This window comes from Scaptodrosophila lebanonensis, unplaced genomic scaffold, assembly GCF_003285725.1.
Source record: "Scaptodrosophila lebanonensis strain 11010-0011.00,11010-0021.00 unplaced genomic scaffold, SlebRS2 tig00000001-arrow-pilon, whole genome shotgun sequence".
NCBI lineage: Eukaryota > Metazoa > Arthropoda > Insecta > Diptera > Drosophilidae > Scaptodrosophila > Scaptodrosophila lebanonensis.
The window spans coordinates 12,791,767-12,816,041 of NW_022060529.1; the positions used below are offsets into that span (position 1 = coordinate 12,791,767).

General features: G+C 37.9%; 2 protein-coding genes across 4 annotated transcripts; one reads left to right on the forward strand and one right to left on the reverse strand.

Moving 5' to 3' along the window:
* Nucleotides 1-304: 304 nt before the first annotated feature.
* Nucleotides 305-10,632, reverse strand: LOC115631606 (protein anachronism). 2 transcript variants are annotated; one of them, XM_030528412.1, is made up of 5 exons: nt 10,208-10,632; nt 3,504-3,871; nt 2,940-3,167; nt 1,747-1,819; nt 305-1,649 (listed from the first exon to the last, which is right to left on the reverse strand). In XM_030528412.1, exons 1-5 carry the CDS (start codon nt 10,495-10,497, stop codon nt 1,241-1,243), a joined length of 1,368 nt encoding a protein of 455 aa, XP_030384272.1. In that variant the 5' UTR covers nt 10,498-10,632; the 3' UTR covers nt 305-1,240. The 2 variants fall into 2 exon arrangements, with proteins under 2 accessions (XP_030384272.1, XP_030384279.1); XM_030528419.1 differs by having other exon boundaries at nt 1,486-1,649; nt 2,944-3,167.
* Nucleotides 10,633-20,725: 10,093 nt separating this feature from the next.
* Nucleotides 20,726-23,651, forward strand: LOC115634108. 2 transcript variants are annotated; one of them, XM_030531667.1, is made up of 3 exons: nt 20,726-21,140; nt 22,014-22,758; nt 23,424-23,651. In XM_030531667.1, exons 1-2 carry the CDS (start codon nt 20,726-20,728, stop codon nt 22,754-22,756), a joined length of 1,158 nt encoding a protein of 385 aa, XP_030387527.1. In that variant the 3' UTR covers nt 22,757-22,758; nt 23,424-23,651. The 2 variants fall into 2 exon arrangements, with proteins under 2 accessions (XP_030387527.1, XP_030387526.1); XM_030531666.1 differs by lacking the exon at nt 23,424-23,651 and having other exon boundaries at nt 22,014-22,845.
* The last annotated feature ends 624 nt before the right edge of the window (nt 23,652-24,275 follow it).

The following is a 24,275-nucleotide window of genomic DNA, read 5'->3' on the forward strand; positions in this document are numbered from 1 at the left end:
AACATTTCTGCGCTAATCGCATATTTTATAATCAAAGTAAAAGAGCTCCAATCAGCAGTCACTTGAAACCTCCCCCGGAACTACATGCGAGTACGGGTATATGGTATATGGGCGATAATGTCGAGCCTTTAAAGCTCAATTAATCTCAATGAAATACGGTTAAAGTATAAAATTCGTTTTAGTATGTATGTATGTCATTGTATTTTTATTGTATTTTTTAAATGTATTATGTAACTAGGGTTTTATACTATAGATCTAATTGCCACTCATATTAGTTGATAATAAATGTAAGTATACGTATTTATAGTATATACGTATGTATGTATGCATGTACCTTTATTGAAAGCCTTTAAATATAATTAAGTAAGATATGAGTATGAATGCAATATGCAAGCACGTATGTATTTTATTCCATTTGACTTCTTGCCCAATTATATTGTATACGTTATGTACACAAGCTGATCTTCAGCTTGAGTTTATATTCGCAATTCGACGAGGTTAATGAACCACACAAATAGGGTTAAGAAGTTGTAACTTTCAAATGTAACAGCTTAAAAGCAGGAAGGCACTTTTTAGCTTTGACAGGGGATTCAAAAACGAAAAAGTTAGCATTTGATTGATTTTGTTTAACAAAGTTGAAATGCACTTGGGTTTTGAGCTATGGACTTTGTGCTGTGCAGTGTGTGTATGAATGGTCTCGAAATATTGTGTTTGTACAATTTGTAATTAACATCTAAATAGTATGGTGATGGGCAAGCGAGCAAATGGCTCTGTTTAGTAAATACTACTAGACTAATGTATTAGTTTCAAGGTTTCCAAATAATTTAAACCCAAACAAGTTTGCAAGTTCGCAACCACATCTAAATCACAGACTCCTAATATAAGAGAGATTTTATAAAATAATATTTGAAACAAATTTTTGTTTGTAAAAACTTGTCAATACGCTTAACTTAAAACGAAACTATAACTTAATTTAGAATAGTTTACACAATTTAGAAACTAATTAAGTCAACTGGCACTAAATTATAAACACAAAAAAATGAGAAAAAAATCTGATGATAATCAGAGTGTTGGACATGTGCAGTATGCTTTTGGGTTTGCGGTTGTGTGACTACATGATTGTGTGTGTGTGAGAGTGTGTGTGTGTAATTATCCTTTGCTAGATATTGTGAGCGCTGCTGTTAATAGCTATTGATATGCCGATCTGATAATGGCGCGCATGAGAACTAATTGCGAGCGATTACTCCTGTTGCTGTTTGGCATGACGATGCTTGTAAGGATGACTATGGTGGGGATGATGATGATGATGATGTCGGCTCGTGTGATGGTGTGTGCGATGGGGCTCCGCTTGATCGCCGCTGCTGCTATTGCTGGACTCTTCAGTGTCTACTGATTCGGATTCCGTTGCTGGGCTGTGATGATGACGCTTACGATGCTGATGAATATGTTCCCTCTCCTTACTCTCGTGCTCACTATTGTCTAGTAAATTATCAGCAGTTGGCGAACTTAGAGTGGTTGATTCGATATCAATGTACTGGTCGTTGATTTCTCGTTTTACATTTTCGGTTAGAACTCTATAGATTTCAGGGTTAGCATTATTATCCACAAAGGATCCAGCGCCACTGAAACGTATGTCTAGCCTTGGGCTTCTGCAATACAAACACAAGGGTTAATGTTTCAATATGTATACACAAGTATATTCCGAAGGAGCCTAAAAGTAGGCCATACTTTTTTCCATATACACACCTTGGCATGACGATTTTTTTATCATCAGGCATAAACGTTCCCGATCTGTAGAAGCCCCATGGGATTGCTGTACCTGTAAAATACATATACATGTGGCCATTAGACAAATAATATACTTCAATTGTTGCGGCATGCAAAACAAATGATGAAAGAGCAACAGAAACAAGAAAATAAACAAATAAAACGTTTCGAAATGCACATGAATTGGATACGGCTTTTGGCAACATGTGTGTATGTGGCGCATGCAAAATTAAAATTGTGCTACGTAATAAAAGTGCGACAGGGAAAAACGAAATGTTTTCAAAAACACATTGAGAAATTGCGCAATCTATCGATAATTACAAACACACAACGGTGCGTATGAGCAATAAGCGTAAGCAACAGCAACAGCATCAGCTTTTGTGTTAGCGCATGTTTTCATATTTTCATATTCTTACCCGTCCTTGTATTTGGCTAACTCAGAACTAATGTAAATGTCAATTGACCCTGCAACTCTGACCTTTTCTGTCTCTCCCACTGTTCAATAGCTCAATAAATACAAATCAAAAGTGACCCACCGCATAATCTAAGTCACAGACGCCAAATTATATTTGAAAAGAAAATGAAACTTTTCCGGTAATTATGTTTAAGTAGTGTAGTAGCTTGTAAAAATATTTCTACATTCTGTCGTTATAGCTGACGCTTGGCGCGAAAATCATTCGCTGTGCTGTGCAAAAACTTACAGACAGTCAATATTTTTCGTTTTTTTTTTTTTTTAGATTTTTGCCAGCCAACGCGTTTTGCGTGCAATCGTCAGCAGCGTCGTTGTCGTCTCGCTTGTGTCCGGCCCCCAAAAAAATCAATCGAGAACGGGGTGTGTTTGCCACATAACCGAATATTGAATATTGACCCCCGATTGTGCCTACATAATCGTATGTTAAATAGCAATGCCTGTTTTGTCATAATCAAGTCCAACGTTCGAAATGGTTGCAAACGTGCGAAACGAAGAATATATATCGTGTATATATAGTTTATTTATTTATTAAAGTGTACTAGAGAAAATGGCTGTGCTCAGTTCCCTACTCATTTAGATGATACTGAAAAGTGCCCAATGGCATATATATGTTTATATGATTCCGTAAATGTGTATATAGGAATATAATTTGTTTGTGTGTACTAGAGCGTTAGTTAAGCTTGGCAAACAACACGCTTACCTGCCTGCTCGCATTTCGGTGGCTGAAAGTATAGGCCTGGCTTCAGCGGATTCTCCTCATCGTCATGCACCTCGATCATCAGCAGGCCAATCACGAAGGGTGGCTGTGCGTGCTGGGGCTGTGATTGCTGTTGCTCCCAATACTGGATGGCGCACTTGATGTCGATTTCCACCCAGCCCGATTTACTGCTGCTCAGCATCATCGTATTGCAAATGCGCTTCTTGCGCTCTGTCGAAATACAAGATACAAATAATGTGTATTTTTAACAATTGATCTCTAGAATATGTCTAACTTTTTTGCTTTCCAAAACAAGTTAATTCACTTATTTATTTGTACATATTTGAAGAGCGGAACATTATCTTTTCAATGTGAGTTGTATGGATAATCAAAATATATAATTTTATTTTGATAATAGATAGATAGATAGTAATTATTTATTGAAAACATGTTCATCTAAGAATAATGTCTAATTATTTAAAATGCTTTCAAGCTGCTCGTTTCTGCCTTAATTGAAAACCTAATCTTCGATCTATGTTCAGATTCTTCAGTTTTCTGTTTACCAACCTTGCTTACGTTTCTTCTTCAGCTGAAGCACAACGGACACGGTGATGCGTATTTGCGATTCGAGCAAAGGACTTGCACAGCCTGTCGTTGGCTTGCTCGCACTCTCCTCGCTCGGCGGGCTTCCTGAGCTGCCTTTGGGATTCAGTTTGAAGAGCCGCAGCGTCGCGCTCTCCAAGGTCAGATTTGGGCTGCGACACTCGAACACACTGCTGCTAAACTCCAGCGTTACATTGTTCGAGTGCTGCCAGGCGCTTGTCTCGGCATTGCAGACAGGATAGCCGGCCACCTCATGGGATGTGGGCTTCTCCTCCTTGTCATCGGATTTGTTGGAGACGGCGTTCTCAATTTGGTTACGTATCTCGTTCAGGCTGAAATTCAAATTTGTAAAACACAATTGCTTGAAATGGGCTCATTTAAATGCATCACAGTTGCGACTAACTAATTTATAGTTTCAACATTTGTGTAAGTTGTTGGCACATGAAATGGCCACTTAATTGACATTTGACGTCGTAACTAGCCCAACAAAAGCAACAACCATGTCGTGCCGTGGGCTCAGCTTTATGGCGCTTTGATTCAATTTAATGCCACTCGTCTAGTTCTTTATCAAGTGATGCGTTAGAAGATTTTCGCAAAAATTGGGTTGAGTTTTATTTAACTTTCAACAACTACACTGCTAGTTGAACATTCAAATAAGTTCAGTAAATTTATTTCACTAAAAAACTCAAATATAACATGAAATACGAAAAATAAAGGTGCCTCAAGCGATGTACATTCTCGATTTAAGAACGCTCTGCACATGTATTAATTATAGAGACATTCTGGATTCCTATAATGATCGTGCAGTGATTTTATAGAGATTAGCTTTCTTTAATTTCATTTTATATGAAACAAAATACAATTTGTGTTCAGTTTTTTCTTCTTTCCTTGTAAATCTTCAATCTTTATTTAAGATCTCTTCTAGGTTGGACAATTAATAAATTGTATGTGCTTAGTGACACTTATAGTATAAGGTATAGGAACAGAAACCTTTTTAAAGTCGGGGCGAATCAGTGATATATCAATAATTAGGCATGAGATGTTTTCACGAATACCAGAATAATCTTGAAACATTTAGAAGACAAGAAAGCGTTATTTCTTTCAGCGTCTATATTTCAATAATCAATGACTGATTTTTACGAATAGAAGAATAATCTTGAAACATCTAGAAGACAAGAAAGCGTTATTTCTTTCAGCGTATATATTTCAATAATATATATTTCATTACTCAGCTCATGTCTGATTTCTAAGAGTACAAGAATAATCTTGAAACATCTAGAAGACAAGAAAGCGTTATTTCTTTCAGCGTATATACTTCAATAATCAGCTCATGCCTGATTTCTACGAATAGAAGAATAATCTTGAAACATCTAGAAGACAAGAAAGCGTTATTTCTTTCAGCGTCTATATTTCAATAATCAGCTCATGCCTGATTTCTACGAATAGAAGAATAATCTTGAAACATCTAGAAGACGAGAAAGCTTTATTTCTTTCAGCTTATATACTTCAATAATCAGCTCATGCCTGATTTCTACGAATACAAGAATAATCTTGAAACATCTAGAAGACAAGAAAGCGTTATTTCTTTCAGCGTCTATATTTCAATATTCAGCTCATGCCTGATTTCTACGAATAGAAGAATAATCTTGAAACATCTAGAAGACAAGAAAGCGTTATTTCTTTCAGCGTCTATATTTCAATAAGCAACTCATGCCTGATTTCTACGAATAGAAGAATAATCTTGAAAAATCTAGAAGACAAGAAAGCGTTATTTCTTTCAGCGTACGGTATCCATTGGAGGAGCATGTAGTTCATTGTCTGCTTTAATCAAGCGTGACATCCAACTATCTAAGTGTGGCATACTTACTACGAATATACATTTGTATATTGCAGCTAGTTTGAGTTTGACAATCAACCGAGGCACTGATTAGGCGCTTTCAAGAATAGCATTTCGTAGTTTTTTTTTAGTCTAGTACTTAAAGCATGTCACATGTCGCATAGGCAACATTAGTGTACATATGTACTTATGTGCTGTATAGCCTGGGATGTGACCAGCGCAAATGCGGTCCGTGTCACTTAAAAACCCATCGAGATACATGTACGATATATACGAGTATGTGTGTGTGTGTGTGCCGAATCATTGTCATAAATGAATGACAGGCGCAGACAACAATAGTTAACGTGTTCAGTTTGTAGCTATGATCTAATCTCGCCAGACACATATTAATGCTGAGAGACATAAGTACTCATATGTATGTATGTACATATGTATGTATGTACAATTTATTGTATTAAATCTGTCTGGATCGGTAATTGAGACACACGCGACGACTCGCACTCCAAGTTGCTAAAATTTTTGCGCATGCCCCAAAGACACCCAAACTCGAATAAAAACAAATTCCAAACAATACAAGACGAGATTAATTGTCGATCAGGCAGTATGTAAATAGAAACACAAATGCCAATACCGTCTGGCTTTAAGTCGTTAACGTTGTTGTTGTTGTTGTTATTGTTGTTGCTTTGTTTGTTGTTGTCATTGCTAATTGCACCTAGCGGCGCTTTTTGTCTAGCCAGCTCGAAATTCGGCGAACAAGCGAACATATTTTTGTGCAGCGCGCGCACTTATATTCCGAGATCGGGGTTTTTTAAAAAGACTGTTTATTTTTGTAGCGTTATGTGTTTTTTTGGGGGCGTGGCGTACGAAACTTTTGCATATACATATACATATATATGTACTTGTAGTTATGTCTGACTGATCAGTATGAAATTAAAAAGTAACCGAAGAAGAAATGTGCCAAGTTTTTGTTTTATTGAAGGCTAGAACAAATCTATACACTAAGTACGCGAATCTGTTAAACGAAATGGATACGGAATTGCTTTGTGAAGAGTAGAAAAGTTTTCTAAAAGACTAGCACACACTCCTTGAAAAAAGTCCTTAACACACATATTGATAATTACTCTTCACATCTACATTTGACTTAGAAATGTTTAATCCGCTGTAATTCAATTTAATTACATATTCTTCATTATCTTTACTGCAAAATGTTGCATCACACCTCATTTGTTTTGGTCATTCAGAGTCACTATGTATACGTGACCGACAAATGATGATGAAAAACTGTCACAGCCTTCCCAATACGCCATTTGGATCCAATATCTCTAAAAACAAACGCATTTGTTGACAATAATCATATCGTTGTTGTGTCGGTCTCGACATATTGTCTGTGCTCATCAAAATAAACGCTCGGTGCACAATTTCAGCGCGTTAGCCATAAAAGTTTTCGAGGAAGTATACAGAGGACGGGCAGTCGGAGAGACGGACATCAAATCTTACGATTAAATAGTCAGAGTCAGAATTACAAGAGACATTGCTATTTGAATGGAAATACTTCAGATATACTTGTATCAGAATTTTGGTAAAGTTAGTGTTTGTTATTTGTATTGTTTTTGAATGGATCTGGAAGTTATATCATTCCATTTCCCAAAGCAAATACCAAGTATTATTTCATTTGGGCTCCTTTGGACAATTTGATATGCCTGTGAAAGGGATTCTACGGTTATCAAATGAGGGTATTGTATGGGCTTGTGTGTCTGGTTACAACTTCGAAAAGTCTGTGTCTGCCACTGGTGCCGTGTCGTGAACTTGAAAACTCGTTGCTAGCTACCGATTGTGTGACTTCTGAGTTGTCTGTCTGGGGCCTGTCTAGACGCTTATGTTCACGGCTGTGCGCGTATGTGTGCGATTCTGTGTGTGTGTGTAATGCTTCTTTTTTTTCCTTTTACATGTTTTTTTTCTTCTTTTTTTTTTCTTGACATTCTCCTGAGCTGCACGGCTGGGCAGCCGCAGCGAGTCTTAGTTGCAGTTGCAGTTGCATACGATTTGGTATTTTTCCATTTATTTTTTGCCATTTCCTACGCACCGTGGCCAAAAGAACCAGCCGGCCGCCGGCGAGCATTCGTGAGTCACGTTGTTGTTTGTTTGTTTGTTTGTCTCGTGCCAGCAGCTGGTGAGCATGCGCAAAAGGTCAAGCGACAAGAAGTAATGAAATTTTGATTAAGATCTAACTCTATTTGGCCAGCATTTAAATTGGGCGTTTACTCAGCCAATTGGTTTTATCTGTGTTACACGGCTTCTTTAGCATAGCCGTCAATACTAGTGAGTGTAGTGTGTGTGTGTGTGTGTGTGTGTGCGTTTGTGTGTGTCTGCTGCTGCTTCTGTCTGCTTCTGAGCTGGTTGCCACTGCTGCTTTTGTGGTTTTGCAGTCAGTTGCCTTTTGGCTCTTTGGCTTTAGCAGCACAGCATGCGTCTTGTTGCCTATATCTGCCCGTCAGCCCGCCTGTCGTCTGCGTATCTGTCTGCGTGCTCAGTGCAGTCTCTGTCTTTCTGGCACTCGGCCCCTGCAGTCTCTGTCGTCTCTGCATATACAATGCGCGGCTAGACAGTGTCTCGCCGGCTGCACTTCATTATCATGCGAACAGTAGTCAGTCAGTCAGTCAGTCAGTGAACGAGTCCGGCCGCGCCACTCAGACACAGAGTCGTTTAGTAGCCACAAACATACTCCTACATCTGTTTGTACTCTCACAAACACACACACACACACGGATTTGTATGTAAATATATACCCAGTATGTATGTACAAACATGCCGCTTGGGCAAACATAACCACGACTGATGGCAATAACATATGATTTACAAGACTGTATCGTGTGCGTGTGCGTGTGTGTATGAATCTGTGCTCGATATTACTCATACGTCATAATTATTAATGTGTTTACACATACATATGTATGTATGTATATTTATATGTATTTGTAGTACTTATGCTTGTACAAGCAAGAACTTTCCTGGGACACTATGTTCAACAAGATGAAACAATTTCGATATAGCCGTAAATAAAGCGCATACGACATAAATCAAAAGAAACACAAAAAAATAAATAAATAAGAAAGAATAACTATAGTTGGCCATATCTGGCTATCCATATATTTTATAGTCTTTTAGTTGTTTTGTTTTTTTTTGTCATATCATTGCGGCATTTGTTATTGTTATTACACATGAAAACAAATGGTAATAGTATATACTACTACTACTACTACTACTTGATTGTCGTGCATAGCAACGACCTACAAAAAGTTCATTAACGGAGCCGCTAGACATGGCCCAGACTGTTCCCAGACATTTTCCAGACTGATGTCGGACACACAGACATACAAAGACAAACAGTGGGGCCGACGGAATTCGTTGCAATTGCAGCAGCATTTTTATGTCTGTATGTGTGCGTGTGTGTGTGTGGCTGTGTCTGTATTATGTATCTGTGTATGCGCGACTGAATGTTTTGTGCAGCGCCAGTTTTGCTTATATATGTAAGTGTGTATATATAATATCTGATAGGCACACAAAGACGCTGCTCCACCATCGCCCAACAGGCCCGTCAGTTTGTCTGCTGCTGAGCCATCGATGCCGCTCCCCGAAGAAGCCAAGTTAAGTTAAGTGAGCCGTGCTATGAGCCGTGAATCTAAACAATTTTCGAGTCACTTTGAACTCTAAGGTGCTGGCAATGCACACACACACACACACCGGCATCGGCAGGTGCTTGATTGCCGATAAAGCTATCTACAGTTTATTTCGGAATAGTTTTTGATTATTGATGCCAAGCTGATCGGTAGATGACTTGCTGGTTGATAAAATGTTTGAGTCATTTTTGGCAATTAATCAACAACGATCAAATATGGGTCATGATTTCAAATGGACACATATTTTTGTGTAAATAAAATCTGTATTCAATTCACATAATAATTTTAGCTTGAAATAATAATATTGAAAACGAAAATAAAAATATTATGAATTATTAGATAATGCGCTCTCCTTACTAATAATTTTGTAATAATTCTTACTTTGATGCATGCAACACGTGCTAGCTGCCCGATTTCCATGTGGTTGTTTATTTGAAATATACATACGTATTTGAAAAATATTTGATTGTTCTGAACAATACCGAACGAATCGAAACGGAACGCATAGATATATAGAAATGTACGAGTATATTAGTCTCGGGTGTTTGGCCACATTTTTGAAATGCATACAAAGTGTTAGCCTTGAAAAGCTATAGAGAATGCTTGATTTGATTTTGTTTTTGGACTAAAACCCATACAGCGCAAATCTGCGGGCATGCGAAATTCTGTTTATATCGCAGTACACAAGTACACAAGTCATTTATTAGCCTTCAAACAGGCTGTGAAGTGCAGTATTGGCTCTTTTGCTTTTATCTGGAAAAGATTCCACTTCACTTTGTTTATATATGCATATATAGTATATATACATACATATATATGTATGTACATACAAATACAAATGTGTAGTGTATCTATTTTATTTTGCGAATTTGCAACGGCTTTTCTGTACTTTGTGTGATCTCTCTCTTAGCGGTCACTGGTCACTGATTTTTTGGGGCGCACATTTTTATAGAGCGTTTATTTTTAGTGCAGCGCCTTCTATTTACGATGATTGGCAGTTGCTTGGCACAGTGCAAACACATTTTTTTTTTCTGTGTCGTGGACAAGCGAAAAGACTGTCAGCGGCTCGACATGATGGGCAATGGAAATATTTAGAGAATGGCACTGAGACAGAGATAGAGGCAGAGGCAGACACAGAGACGCGTGCTACTCACCGTTGGGAGCGAATATGATTCAGCAGCTGATTGTTGATGGCCTGTGTGGTCTCCTCCTTGCCACTGACATTGCTGCCGGCTCTGATGCGGCTCACCTGTGCCTCCGTCAGATTGAACATGGTCCAGATGGTGCGGTTGTTGGGGTCAATGTATTCAGAGCGAACATTGTCCAGCAGGGCTGAGCGATTGATGCGAGCGCCATCGCCTCCATCAACCAACCACAGCAGCAGGAGACTAAGCAGAAGCAAAAGATTCGCTCGGCCGTAGCTCGTCCAGCTCGCACTTGACATTTTTCAAAAGTTTATTTTCTGATTGCAATTCTAATTACAATTACAAGTGTCTACTATATTCGACTCGTTTTTCTTCAATAACGTGCAATATAGCTCTAGTAGGCAATATTCACAGGTTTGAACATTTTCATTAAATGTAAACTTTTTTAACCCACAATTTATTGTTTTTAATGTTTTGAATGTTTTTTTTTTTATGACCGCTTATACGAAAACACACACGGTCAAATGTTTTTGAATTGCAATTTTTTGCTTGGCTAACTTGAAAAGATTCGGTATATTTTCAAAAATCGCTGCCGAATGAATTTTTATCTGTGCATTTTTCTGTTCTTTTTTGACTGGTCGATGTGTTCACTCTAAGAACCAAGTATGAAGTGATTTGCGCGAGTCGTTTTTAAGTCTTAAATAAGAAAATATTTGGTTGTGGCTGCCATATCTACTTTGTTATGTTCGTAAACACTGCGTTGTGCACTGAACGAAATTTGGAGCTGCAACCGGTTGAACGGCAAAGTGCAGGATATTTTTTATTATATGTACGAGTATGTATAGTACTTGTATGAATATTTAATTTTCGTTGATCGGTTTATACGTTGTTGTCCAATTTGGTAAGATATAGCAAGGAATTACAGTTACAGTTACTTCCATAAAATGCTTACACAATATATATTCTCGGACAAAGATCACAATTTCACATTTTATTTGAAGAACTAAAATAAAAGCAGACTTTTGGAACGCTCACCGAAATTAAGGGCTTAAGCTAAGGGTTTGATTTGAAAGTTTATAAAAAGAAGGAAAAAACATATCTTTGTATATTCATTGGCATTATTTTCTAACGATACATATACTATACATATTCACTTTATTGCATTTCACAATGTAATACATTATTTATCATCTTTCTTATGACCTGAAGGGTATGCATTCAAAAATATTTATTCTATTTATTTATTTGTATCTATTTATTTCATCGACTAACAAAGCTGTCGATCTTTACAATAAATATTCAACTCCATAAAACTAAGGAATAAAAGAGCCTATAGAAAGTATAAAAATATCTAATAACGAATATTTGCCAAACGTCCAGCTATGCCCCGATTCACCGCAAAGGGTAGCCAGAGACGTTATTAGACCTAGAAAAAAAAAGTAATTAAGATGAAGTAATGGCAATACAAATAAAGAAGTAACCTATTATTCAAATAACAAATTAAAATTAAAAAACTTAAATAATAAAAGACACAATATAATTTAAAGGTAAAGGTAAAGAATCACTGAGCCATGGGGGGAAGCTATGCCCCTACTCTCAACAGTGAATAATTGTTTAATATTTATTAGGCACTAAATGGTACTAAACATTCACAAAAGGCAGTAGAGGTTATTGTTTGTAACGCGATTCGATATTTCTTTTTCTTTGCAACACTAACAATCTCTTAATTGTAGTCATTTATTTATGCATATGTGAAAGCAGGTACACGCACATTGTTCTCAGTGTACTGAGACCGCTTCGGCCGATAGTTCGGTTTTTGTCTTGTTGTCGTTGCTAGCTTCGTCGTCGTGCCGTCGTCGACCAATCAACGACGCTGTCACTGCTCGCTGTTGGTACGCATAGGAAGCTCGTTTCTTTTATGGAGTCCACAAGTCGGGCGGGCAGGAAGGCAGGCAGGCAGGCAGTCGGGCGGGCAGGCGGGCAGGCAGGCAGGAGGGCAGTCAGCCAGGCAGGCAACAGCGAGCCAGCTAGCCAGCGCCAACTGCAAAAGAAAGTGATATTCATGGCGAGGACGCTGGAGGAAGAGGAGCGAAAAGAAGAGAAGAGAAGGGAAGGGAAGGGAAGAGAGAAGGAGACGCTGGCTCGCAAAATGATTTTGTTATTACTAACATGCCTCTTTCCCTTAATTAGCTCTGCCGGCCGTCCAAGTCCTGAGCACGCGTTCTCTTAGATAATACTATAATGACAGCTTGTGATTGCTTTAGATTAGCTCATTGTTTTATTTTGATGAATTTTTTGAACATGTATGTATGTATTGCTAAATAGAATTATCAATAATTCAGCGAGACAGTGGAATTTATCAATTGAAAGAGAGTGGAGTTTGGAACAACTATCTTACAGTTGCAACCGATCATGATAATGATAATGCTCACAACTACTTCCAGAATCATGCGTTCGCTGATGACGTATTGTAGTTAGTTAGTGTTACTATCTTGCCTTTAATAAAACTGTTTTGATACTCAAGACGCCTCTGTTATCAAATCATAAGTCCCAAATTAGATGCACAAATTGTATTGTACGCATGTGACTATGCTTTAATCTACTGATGTTTTCATAGTTTTATACAAATTTGTTTCTTTTGATTTTTATCGCAGTTGTTGTTGCTGTTGTTGCGACAATTGTTGGTGTATTGTGGCACTTAATTTAGTCGCTGCTTGGAACATGTAAGCAAATGTTTGGTTCTCAGGATTGGTTTTCGGAATTGTTGTCTACTTGTAGTTTACTGGCTCTTGAGCGATATAGTATAGTATATGGATATATGCGTAATGATTGATAAAAAGTGCGTAGTTAGAAAATTGCACATTGTTTGCTTTGCATAAAATAGGCCTAATAGGAATTCATGCTTTCAAAGAAAATAGGCGGATATAACTTATTATGGGACAAATATAGTTGGTGCCTGGTACGGTACGGCTTTTGTTAACCCCAGAAAGATCATAGATTTTTTCCGTTTTTGCTACGTAATTTCACTTTCACTTTCACAGCTCGAAAATTTTAATCGCAACTGTTGTGGCTCCAGAAAACAAATACTATGTTGCATAATTGTTGTGCCTAAATACGTAACCATTTTATTCAATTTGCATACGGAAATCAACATTGAGTTCTCAAGGACGCTGCTGTCGCCGCATCTGATTTATTTATTTACGTTTTCTTCTTGTTGTTGCTTTTGTTGTTAATTCTAAAATAAAGCACACACGCTTCTCATTTCATCAACATCATCATCATCATCCGCATCAAAATCTGGATGTTATTCCCTCTTTTTTTTTCTAATTTTTTAAGCGTCTGGACCAAATTGAATTTCAAAAAAATGATTGTATAATTTGAAGCACTTTATGAAGTCTGGTTTTCTCACCATATGACTGTCTGTCTGGGGATCTATCTGTTGATATATGTATATTATATGTCTACACATCGTTTAACTGTGTACGTGAGTCGCAAGTAATACAACACCACAGAGTGGTCTTGGGGTGGGTGTGGAGGCGCGGGGAGAAGGGGGGGGGGTGTTGTGGATTTAGAGCAGTTGCTGTTGCCGTGAAAAGTTGCAACCGCATCAAATGCTCAGCTTCAGTTTAATCTTCTGCTATAGCTCACAATTGGAACAGTCGTCGAAAAAAGCGGAATGAGCTTTTTTAATCGAAATCATCTAAAAAAGGAAGAAAACTTTTTTGCGCGGCAAACGCGACATTCGCGAGACGTTTATATAATACTGTTTATTTATTGTACATATTTTTGTTATTTCTTCTTTCTGTATGTACATATGTGTGTGTTGTTGTTGTTGTTGTTTTTTTTTTTTGGCCAATCTGCATAACATTTGCCCCACTTTGTGTGAGAACGTGCATACATATATAGAGGAAGCAGAAAAAATAAATAAAATCAAATAAACAGACACTCAGACAGACAGTGGGACAGACAGACAGTCAGAGTCAGACACTCAGTCCTCCAAAGTTATGCAGACAATTGAAATTCGGCGTGAGTCAAACCGCATAACTTGTTGGCGAAAATCATTTTCGATTTGTCATTATTATTTTCAAGGTTGTTCTAGTGCCAGAATAATTGGCAGTTAGTTTTCTTTGATCTCCTAAAGAAAGTGAAACTTGGGAAAAACAGTAGCTACTTGCTTTTAGTATATATGTATGTAGGTATGTATGGCATGTGTACAGATGTTGGCATGTTAAAGTGGATGTGACACTTATTCTTATAAACAATACGTCTGTTTTTAGCGGCTTGACAAACCTAAATTGCTCACGCTCGTGCCAGTTAGGAATTAATTTTATTTTAAAATACGCTGGCAGCAATTGCTTTAAATTTATTTTAAGAAAAATTGAACAGCAAGTTAACATCTGCGTGCCGACACGTGCGTTCGTCTCCTACCTGTCGAAATAGTTTTAAGACTTGCTGGGCTCATACAAGTAGCTGTGTTGAAGGAAGGCATTGCTCATTATCATCGTTCTTGGTATAGTTATGGAAAGCAATTAAATGGGGAAGCAAACAAAAACAAAACAAAATAATGGCCGATAAGAGGGAACACAGCTTTAAACATTTAAACATTTATTGCCAACTATCAGAGATTATTTCCAAATGCGATAGATTGCTTTTGATACACAAATTAGTTCTTTACGATCGAACCATATAGCTGTTTATTTGCTATTTATAGATTTGTTATCTAGATCATGCTTATAATATTACATCATGATTTAAACGGGAGTACTTATAAACCAAAGGTTAGATGTTGCTTTAATAGCCTGACCAACCGCAATTCAACGCAATCATTTTTATCAACGACCCGACTACTTGGAATGTAGTTATTCAAATAATCAAAAGAATGATTATATTTGTAATTGAAATAACAATGAATTATTTTTTAAATCAATTACACAACTATTTGAAATAAGTTTGTGAAGTCAATGTACAATGACAACAGAAATGATGCTAAAACCAAAGGATAATAAATTAATTAAAATTCACAAGAAACACCCTAAAAATGCTAGATAATTTATATTTTTTGTCGATAACTGTACCAACGTTTCCATAGGTACTGAAACTTATAAGAGTTGCTAGAAGTTCAAACACGCTTAAATACAAAAATATTTTGCTAGCAAGCCTATTTCATTTTTAATTGATTTGTATTATATCAATAATTATGCTATCAGCATTTGCTTGAAATCAAATAAGATAAACATGTCTTAACCGGATTGTTCGAGCACAGAAACAGGTGCCGTTCATGATATCTCAACTTTACAGTTTGTTTATATAGAATATTAATTGTTCGTTGCATTAGAAAAGAAAGTTTTGCATGCAATGATGCCACATATACAGCATAGGTTGAAACCAATTCCTCTTATCTTATCTTATTTATAGTATATCTATTTATCTGGGTATATTGCAGTGGCCAGTAGAAAGTTCCTGCCGCTCCTGACTTGATTGAATTCTAGCCAATTTCAATTACTTTTATCTCAAAATCTTAAAATACTTACATAGCTTAATATCCTAATAGCAATCCCGCAATGTGAGAGGATGATTTAAAAATTACTTCATAATATTAATAAACAAAACTTTAGATTGAGCTAGACAGGATATATTTTTCTAGCTCGTCCTTTCTCTATTTGAAGTGCATGCAACGTCTTTTTTTGTTTGTCGTAGCCATTAATCAGTAATCAGGTAATCAGTTTCTTTAATCCGCATATCTTCCTGTATCCATTTTATTGCGAGTCATTTATATTGATTATTCATTGCGGGTTGTCTCATTGATATGCTGACACCAAGGAAAAAATTATTTAAATTTCTTCTGTTGGTTTATGGCTTGCCTGAAACATGTAAGTAATTAAAAAGTATTTAAATATTAGTTGCAAATAAAGCTGCTATTAGATGCTTCAATATTCAAAATGGCTTAGAAAAAGAAACTCATATAAATGTACGAAATATATTCCGAATTCTTTATCTCTATTTTAGAAAATCAACTTAATATTTTCTATAATATAAACAAGCTTGCATGGATCGCTCACTAGTTTCTAAAAACGTGCTCAGGAAAAGTAAACGAAACATATTCAAAATATTGTAAGTTGTTGGAAACTATTTCCGTTAAAACGAATATAGTAATGTTTCTAAAAATTCCATTTAATGTATGACTTAAGATAGAGCTATTGATTTATAATAAACTGACAAGAGCAACAAACAATCTTGACTAGTGGTACTGATTTAAGTTAAGATAAAAAGGCGAATTCTGAAATATGTTAACATACCAATTAACTGTGCGATCGGGTACAGCATAATTAGTTAAATGCATATTAATTCAGGCATTATGGAATAGGCTTATATTAATATGTTACACGCGAGCATGTCGAGTACCAGGCAGTTCAATATACCCTGGGAGGGGACACGTGAAGTACCAAAAATGTTTTGAAGCACCAATAAAACACATAATTAACATAATTGTGTTGGAAGCAGTCAGCAAGGTATGCATATACATACATGCTTACATACGTACATACGTACATATATACATACATATGTAAAGAAGGCGATGCATGAGATCACAAAATAACAAGCAGCTTGCAGACAGCATTCACACAGAGGCAGGCATGCAAGCTTGCCCAAAAGAAGAAGCAGAGTCTATTAAAGATACACGATGTGTGTAGCTTTGTCAGTCAGTCATACAGTCATACAGTCATACAGTCAGTCAGTTCAGTGTGTGTGTGTGTGTGTGTGTGTGTGTGTCCAGCATAAGATCAGTAGCGAACCAGACGTGTCAAGACAACACAAGTGCAGACCAGACGTTGGCCAAGCGTATAACTTGGTTAGTTAGCCGGTTGTTGTTGTTGTTGTTGTGGTTGTTGGTCGACTGCCTGTCTGCTAGGCTACCTGGCTGGCTGGCTGACTGGCTGGCTGGCTGGCTGGCTGTTGGTGTCCAAGCACCGAGGGTGTTGCCGTTGCAGCCACCGAATGCAGTTGTCGTGATTGTAGTCTGAGATTGCATGTGGAATGCAAAGACCAGGAGCCAATTTGTTATTGTTGTTGTCTGCCGTTGGCTGCTACCGTTGCAGTGGCTTGTGTTGCTGTTTTAATTTATTTAATTCTTCTTCTTTTTTTTTTTTGTTGCGTATTTATATTAATTTTCGCATGTGCATTTTCGTTTTCGGTTTTTAGGCCTTTCGCGTGCCATCGTTTGGCTTCTTCTTCTGCCCAGAAATTGAGACACAGACGCAGACGGGGACGTGGATGGAGCAGACGCGTATCGCTTCTTCTTGATTGTCCAAATTGACAGTGAATGCGCTCCTCATACACACACACATATATGTATGTATGTATATGCATGCGTACATATTAACGTCGGCTGACCCAGCCAGCCGTAGGAGACAAGTGCATGTCTGCTGTTTGTCTGGAGGCCGAGGCCGCTGTCGTCCCCATCACCGTCACTGTCACCGTCATCGTTGGGCACCATCGTCCTCATCCTCATCCTCAATGTCCCCTTCACCGTTTAGTATCGCAGGCATTGGCTCATGTTGTTGACGATGTTCATGTCGATGCTGTTGCCGGTTGTTGCTGGTGTTGTTGTTGTTGTTGTTGTTGCTGCTACTGTTGATGCTTGTCCTTAAGTTATGTATGCGAGTATGTAGAGACGTGTGCGTCGCTTCAATGCACGCCTGCATCCAAATATGGACCAAACTTGACTGTCTGGCAGCAGACTGCAGACTGCAGACTGTAGACTATAGACTGTAGGCCTGGCTGGATCGGGATGCATTATAGCAGGTGAATAAGGCGCAGACAAACGGCCCAGACGCTTTGGCTGCTCGCGCTGCAAGGCGCGTTCCAAACATGAGTTGTGTTCTTTTTTCTCTATCCTCCTTGTTTTTGTTTTCTATATAGTTTGCTTCACACTTTGCGTTTCTAAAAATTATTTAAATTATATGCACATGCGATTTGCTGTTGCAGTTGCTGTTGTTGTTGTTGTTGTCTACCTCTGGTTATAGCTGTTGTTGTTGTTGTTGCTGTTGTTGTCGTCGTCGTCGTCGTCTGCTGCACAGTAGCTGTAAACTGAGACTGCAGCACTGCAATTATAAGCGTCTGGCCATCACATATAAATACCCACAAATACATAGAGACATGCTCAAGTATTTATGTTTTCCAATGTGTCGGTATGGTTTTTATTATTATTTGCCTTCTAAATGCAATTCAGTTAAGTAGCTATACGGAATCTAATAATTATTCTATTTGGAAACAATGCGATGTGATGAAAATTCCCAAACGCTGCGAAAGTGCATATTTTCAACAACCATTGAAGGCTGACATTCGCTGAAGGCATTTTTTTCTCTTGCCAACCAACAGTAGCCATTTCTGTATAATTGTTTCTACAGTCGATAATTAAACACCTTCAGCTCTTGCATGTCCATTTTGCACGAGAACGCTCGCACAAGAGCAATCATAAACGGTCTGGCGAATGTGTGCAGACAAGCTACAGACAACTCTATACTGTCTACGGTATAAAGTTTTCATTCTACTTGTTTTTAGTTGTTTTTGCCTGGCTCCTGGCTGTCTGTCTCTTGTCTGCTGAATGCTGCCATAAATTAATGCATAATTACTGCTGTCGTCATGTCCATTCTGAGTGCGAGTCTTCGGTAGACTGCATATACATACATATGTACGTATGTGCGTGTATAGAAATCAACCAGTTAACAGGGTGGTAGTAAAAGTGAAAAATATTTCATTACGTTGCATTTTTCAGCTTTTTCTACGTACCATTGCAAATGGCTGCATTTGTCTATTGAATGGCACCTGTTGCACTAGAATTTTCAACTTAACAGGCACATTGATGAGCTAATATGTATATATTTATACATATGTAGTATGTGTTTGTGTGTGTGTGTGTGTGTATGTTGTTGTGTGCGCGCGCGCTCGTAAGTCAACCGGAAAATCTTAACTGCATTACTTCAACTCAGTGCCATCAAAGCATGTTTATTTTAAGAATTGTCGCAATTTATTGCAGCGCATGTTCGAACTGAAAATGGCAATAAAATAAATGAAGATGCTTCAAGTCCTTAAATGGTGAAAATATCATACATGCCTGCATAATGAGCCAAGAGTCTCTACCTATGTCTCAGTTGCTTCAGTTGCTGCTACGGGTATATAAATAAAAATATCAGTTTTGGGTTGTTGGGTGTTGCAGTTGCAGTTGAAGTCGCTACGCATTTATAGGGCAGTCAGCACGTGCTGGAACGTTGCAGGCCGGCCAATTAAATTGTGCAACATGTCGAGTTAGTGCTTAAGCTCCGACTGTCTGTGTCACGTGCTCGTTTAGAATGAATTCATTCTGGAGCAGCCATGAAAATGGCATATAAATGAATGAAATATCGTTTATGGTAATTTCCGCCCTTATATGTGTGCGCGTTTTTTGCTTCTGCTGCTCGCCAAACTATGCTAATAACTTGAATCAGTCGTCTCGCGAGTCAGTCAGTAACCTTTTATATATTAGTCTGTCTTTTGTGGTGTGTTCGCTCGCATGGCTTGAATACTTGGGCCTGGAGGCCGATTAAGTTGGTGCCATTAGCAGTGCGGTACACATTTTATGTGGCATACTTTCGGGCGCGTGCTTTTATGCTGCTTCGCTCTCTAAAATGTGGACCTGCGGCCGCACTAATGATACATACAAACAAACATACATACATATGAGATGAGCAGTATACACCTAATTCTGTTTTTACACGATTTGGATATAACACGGTGTGAAAATTAAAAATTGCATATATATTTCATTAGAGATAAGCAGCCAATCACCTATTTTTGCATATGATCAGTGTCTTTTTTACACGGTTGTTTCTGGAACTAATCTACCGTGTAAAAACAGAATTCATAATTTGTATTTATTACCTGTCTACCCAAAGGATAAAGGGTATACTAGTTTTAATGTAAGATTTTCGTTGTTGTCAGCGTATCAGTATTCATCTGTATTTATGCAAGAATGTCAAATATTAAAATTTTTAAAAGCGAACCGTGCCTTAAATACTGCAATATATAAGTGTCTTAGAGCTCAAATTTCTAACTTCTAGAAACTAACTAACGGTATAAATTCAGGTTTCGAAGAATTCCATGCAAGAACTTAGCAACATTTTATGGAAATGACTCCCAGAATGGAGGGCTTCGATCAAGTAAAAACAAAAATAATTAAGAAACATCTTTCGTATTTAAAAACTAAAAATAGGTGCCAGTTGTTATTTAATATTTTTATTAATTTTAAAACAAAGTCACATAAGTAAAAGGCAACAAAAATGATTTATAATCTTGTTGTTCTTCAGGGAATGCAACTAATTGGCTGATTATTTGTCCTGTTTATGTTTTTAAAGCTCGACTGTTGGATGTTATATCGAACATTATGCTGTAATTACCAATTTTGTATAGTAGCCATAGGATTGTACGTTTCACCTAGAACTCTTGTCTAAATTTTGATTTCATTTTAAAATACACTAACACAAACGCAAAATGTGTGATATGCCATGTGACTACGATCCTTGCTGCTGTCTTGCACCGCCACCAGTCAAGGGTCGCCTGTTTACGATCATGCTACTATATTGTTGGCAAACCGAGTACGATAAGCGGCCCTATCGCCACTTCCGGTTTAGTCGGCTGGACTTTGAAGAGCGCATGAACCGGAAATATCATTGCATTCGCGACTTCCGCACGGTGGTAAATTTTATGCTGCGTCGCCATTTGTTTTCGGCCTCGATTTCCAGCACTGTGGTTAGTAATTGGGATGTAACGCTGCTGCGGGATTTTGTGCGATCCCTCATACCGCTGCATAAAATAGAGCTAAGACTTATGCAGTTGCCTCGTGAGTTTTTCGTAATGCTTCGACTGAATGTACGCAAAATGATGGTGGTAGACCTGAACCTGGAAGGTAAGACAAAAGCAATGGAATTAATAAAATAAAAATGTAATTTCTACACATACAATAAGCAATAATGCCAAATTTAAATTTCTAAACATACAAGAAGGTGGCAATTTGTTATTGCATGTAGTTTATTATTATCTGCATTAATACAGACTTTTTAAGTATATAAGTACAAACATATATAGAAGAGCTCTTCTACCATTTGGCTACCAAATAGGCTACACATTTTGTTGCAATCTGCTATATGTGTAGTTAGCTTGGACATTCATTTTAGAATCTATAATATTTAGAAATTATAATCACATTTTTATACCCTGTACCCAAAGGGTAAAAGGGTATATTAGTTTTATGCGAGAGTACATGTAACACACAGAAGGAGGCGTGGCAGACCCCACAAAGTATATATATACTTGATCAAGATGACAAGCCGAGTCAATGTCCGTCTGTCTGTCCATCTGTCTGCCTGTATGAACGCAAGGATCTCAGAAAGTATAAGAGCTAGAATAACCAACTACGCCCGAGAAAGGGCAAGTTTCTTAATTTATCCCGATGCACCGCCCCATTTTTCCGCTATTCGCGATTTTCTATAACTCCCGTTTGTGGCCTGGTTAAGGGTATTTAAGAGTTGGGCCTGCTCGACGTTAGCATTCCTTTCTTGGTTTTCTTTTTGATAGACGCAGCTGCACACTACATGAGTCGAATATATAGATTAAGATTATATCAGTATCTAGTTTAAGCATAATATGTATTATATGAATATTATTATAATATACAAGTACATAAGAGCTGTTACACAACAAGTTATCAACTTGATAGTTTTTGAATACTTACATTTTAACGCATTCTTGTTCAATTGATTTCAATGCGATATCTTGCCAGGCACTCAGCTCAGCGAGTACGATGTGCGCATGCTGCACAAGTTCCTTGTGGCCACGAAGACGCTGCGGCATCTGAACGTTGCGTGTTGCAACATAACGCAGTACAACTTTGCTCTGATTGCCGACGGAGTGCACAAGGCGGAGAACATAATCAGCTTGAATGCTAGTCGTATATTGGGTCTGAAGCTGACGCTGGACACAGAGAAGATAATGTCGTTGGTTGGCACGCTTCTGATGCAGAACCAACTGGTGAATCTGACTCTGCAGCACTGCGAGTTTGTGGCCCACGATATGGAACCAATCGCTGAGTACCTGAGCAGCAAGAAGAGCTCACTCCGCAAATTGGATGTGGCCTATAATCGCATTGGTGCCGACGGAACGCTCTTCCTTATGCGCGCGATTGCCAAGGGAGGCATGCTCAGTTATTTGAACATCAGTGGCAATGGCATTGGGAGGCATGGTGGAGGCTGGATCGCCATGCGCTTTAGTTCGTGCAGGATGCTAAGGGAATTGATTTTGAACTACAATGATATCGATGCGAGCGCTATTAATCTCATCCTCCTGACCATCAAGAAGCCATCGCGTGTGTTGAAATTAAATTTGTATGGCAATACATTTAATGCGCGCACTGCCATGATCCTGCGTCGACTTCTGGATTCGGGGGTGTTGCGTCACGAGGAAATTGATCTCAGTTATACATATGACGAGGCTCTTCAGAACTATCGCGTGGTCCCTTGGCGTTAGAGGTAACTAGCATTTAGGATATTATTATTTATTTACCATTTTAAGTAGTTGTAATAATTAAGTTGAATAAAAAAATATGTAAAGTTTCATTGATTAGTTAGTTTCTTTTAAAGAAAGACTGAACAGTTATAATTGAAATAACACATAATATTTAAGAGCGATGAAATAAGCTAATTAGAGGACATTTATTTCCCACGAATAGCATAACATTTATACGGCGACAAAACTGTAAAGTCTGTTTTTACTGTATTTGTTAGGTCTTTTGGTTGTTTTAGCTACCTGTACTTTTGTTCTTTTTCTTTGTAGTACATACGATCTCTTAAAAGGCAAAATTTTCGACTCGCAGCTAGACTTGTTAGATAATATTGCCCATCTCTAATGTTACAACGGCCCTCTAAGAAAAGCTTTTCGCAACACAATAACACGTGCGCAAGCTTTCGTCACTCGCGCTTTAAACACTCTCTCCCGTTCGCTCAAGTTGTTTTGCCAAAAAAGCATGAATGAAATTATAAGCCGTGTGTTGCCAGATGGCCCCTGTTTTATGCAATCTTTATTAAAATACAAATATGCTTTACACTCACATTTCAAAGTAAAGGGAAATATAACGAAACTAAAGTTCATTCTTAAATTGTTTGTAATTCATTTTTGTTTTCTTTCCATTTCTTAGCATCTTAAAGCAATATGGACCATGTGGCAACTTGGGGTCAGTTCCGGCTTCTGTTTTGTTATTGTGAGAAAGCTGAGAGCAGAGCGTGATGAGGGTATTCATTGGTATGTGTGTGTGTGTGTGTGTATGAGAGAACGCTCGTATATGTGTGCGCATTGTTGTTGGCAAATTCAAAGTCAAAAGGCAACTACAACAACAAAACGTGCAGCAAACAGCTGCGAAGCAATGAGCAGAAAACTTCAACAGCAAACAGAACACGACGAGGACGACGACGACGGCGGCGCGACTAGGACGAAGCGCCAACAACAGACGACAGGACACCGCCAATGTTATCCTTGTTGAGTGTTTCGCAATATATTTTTATTGCAGCAGTCTTAACGAAAGCGTCGTGGCAACGAAGTCGCTAGATACGGATTATCAAATTGTAGAATTCAAAGTGTGTGCGCAAAAATTAAGGCAAATATTTTATAAATGCAATTAAATGTATTATGCAAGCAACAATAACTCAAAATCGAACTAAACTACATACTATCTTGAATAGTTTCTTGCGTGTGTTTCGCTGTGTGTATTTTGTCTGTCAATTGTTGTGGACACGTGAGCAGACAAATGAGTGAGACAAATTATCCATTTAAAGTCAAGCTGAGCGAGTTGAATTGAATGGAATTATGCATTTAAAGTTGCAATGTTAAGCAGCTCAGCCAATGTTTATAGCTTAACTATTCATCCAATTTGAAAAACGTTATACATTCATTGAAACAAACACTTCAAATGAACATTTTTCAGCTTAATCTCATTGTGAAAAATATCCTTTGGACACCCATTCGAAATATGTTTTACAAATAATTTAAAGGT

Coding starts and splice junctions, on each gene's coding strand:
- LOC115631606 (XM_030528412.1), bottom strand. CDS start 10,497: ATGTCAAGTGCGAGCTGGACGAGCTACGGCCGAGCGAATCTTTTGCTT. Junction 1,820..2,939: donor ACCGAAATGCGAGCAGGCAG/GTAAGCGTGTTG, acceptor TGTATTTTACAG/GTACAGCAATCCCATGGGGC. Junction 1,650..1,746: donor AAAAAAATCGTCATGCCAAG/GTGTGTATATGG, acceptor TTTGTATTGCAG/AAGCCCAAGGCTAGACATAC.
- LOC115634108 (XM_030531667.1), top strand. CDS start 20,726: ATGTGTGATATGCCATGTGACTACGATCCTTGCTGCTGTCTTGCACCG. Junction 21,141..22,013: donor GGTAGACCTGAACCTGGAAG/GTAAGACAAAAG, acceptor ATATCTTGCCAG/GCACTCAGCTCAGCGAGTAC.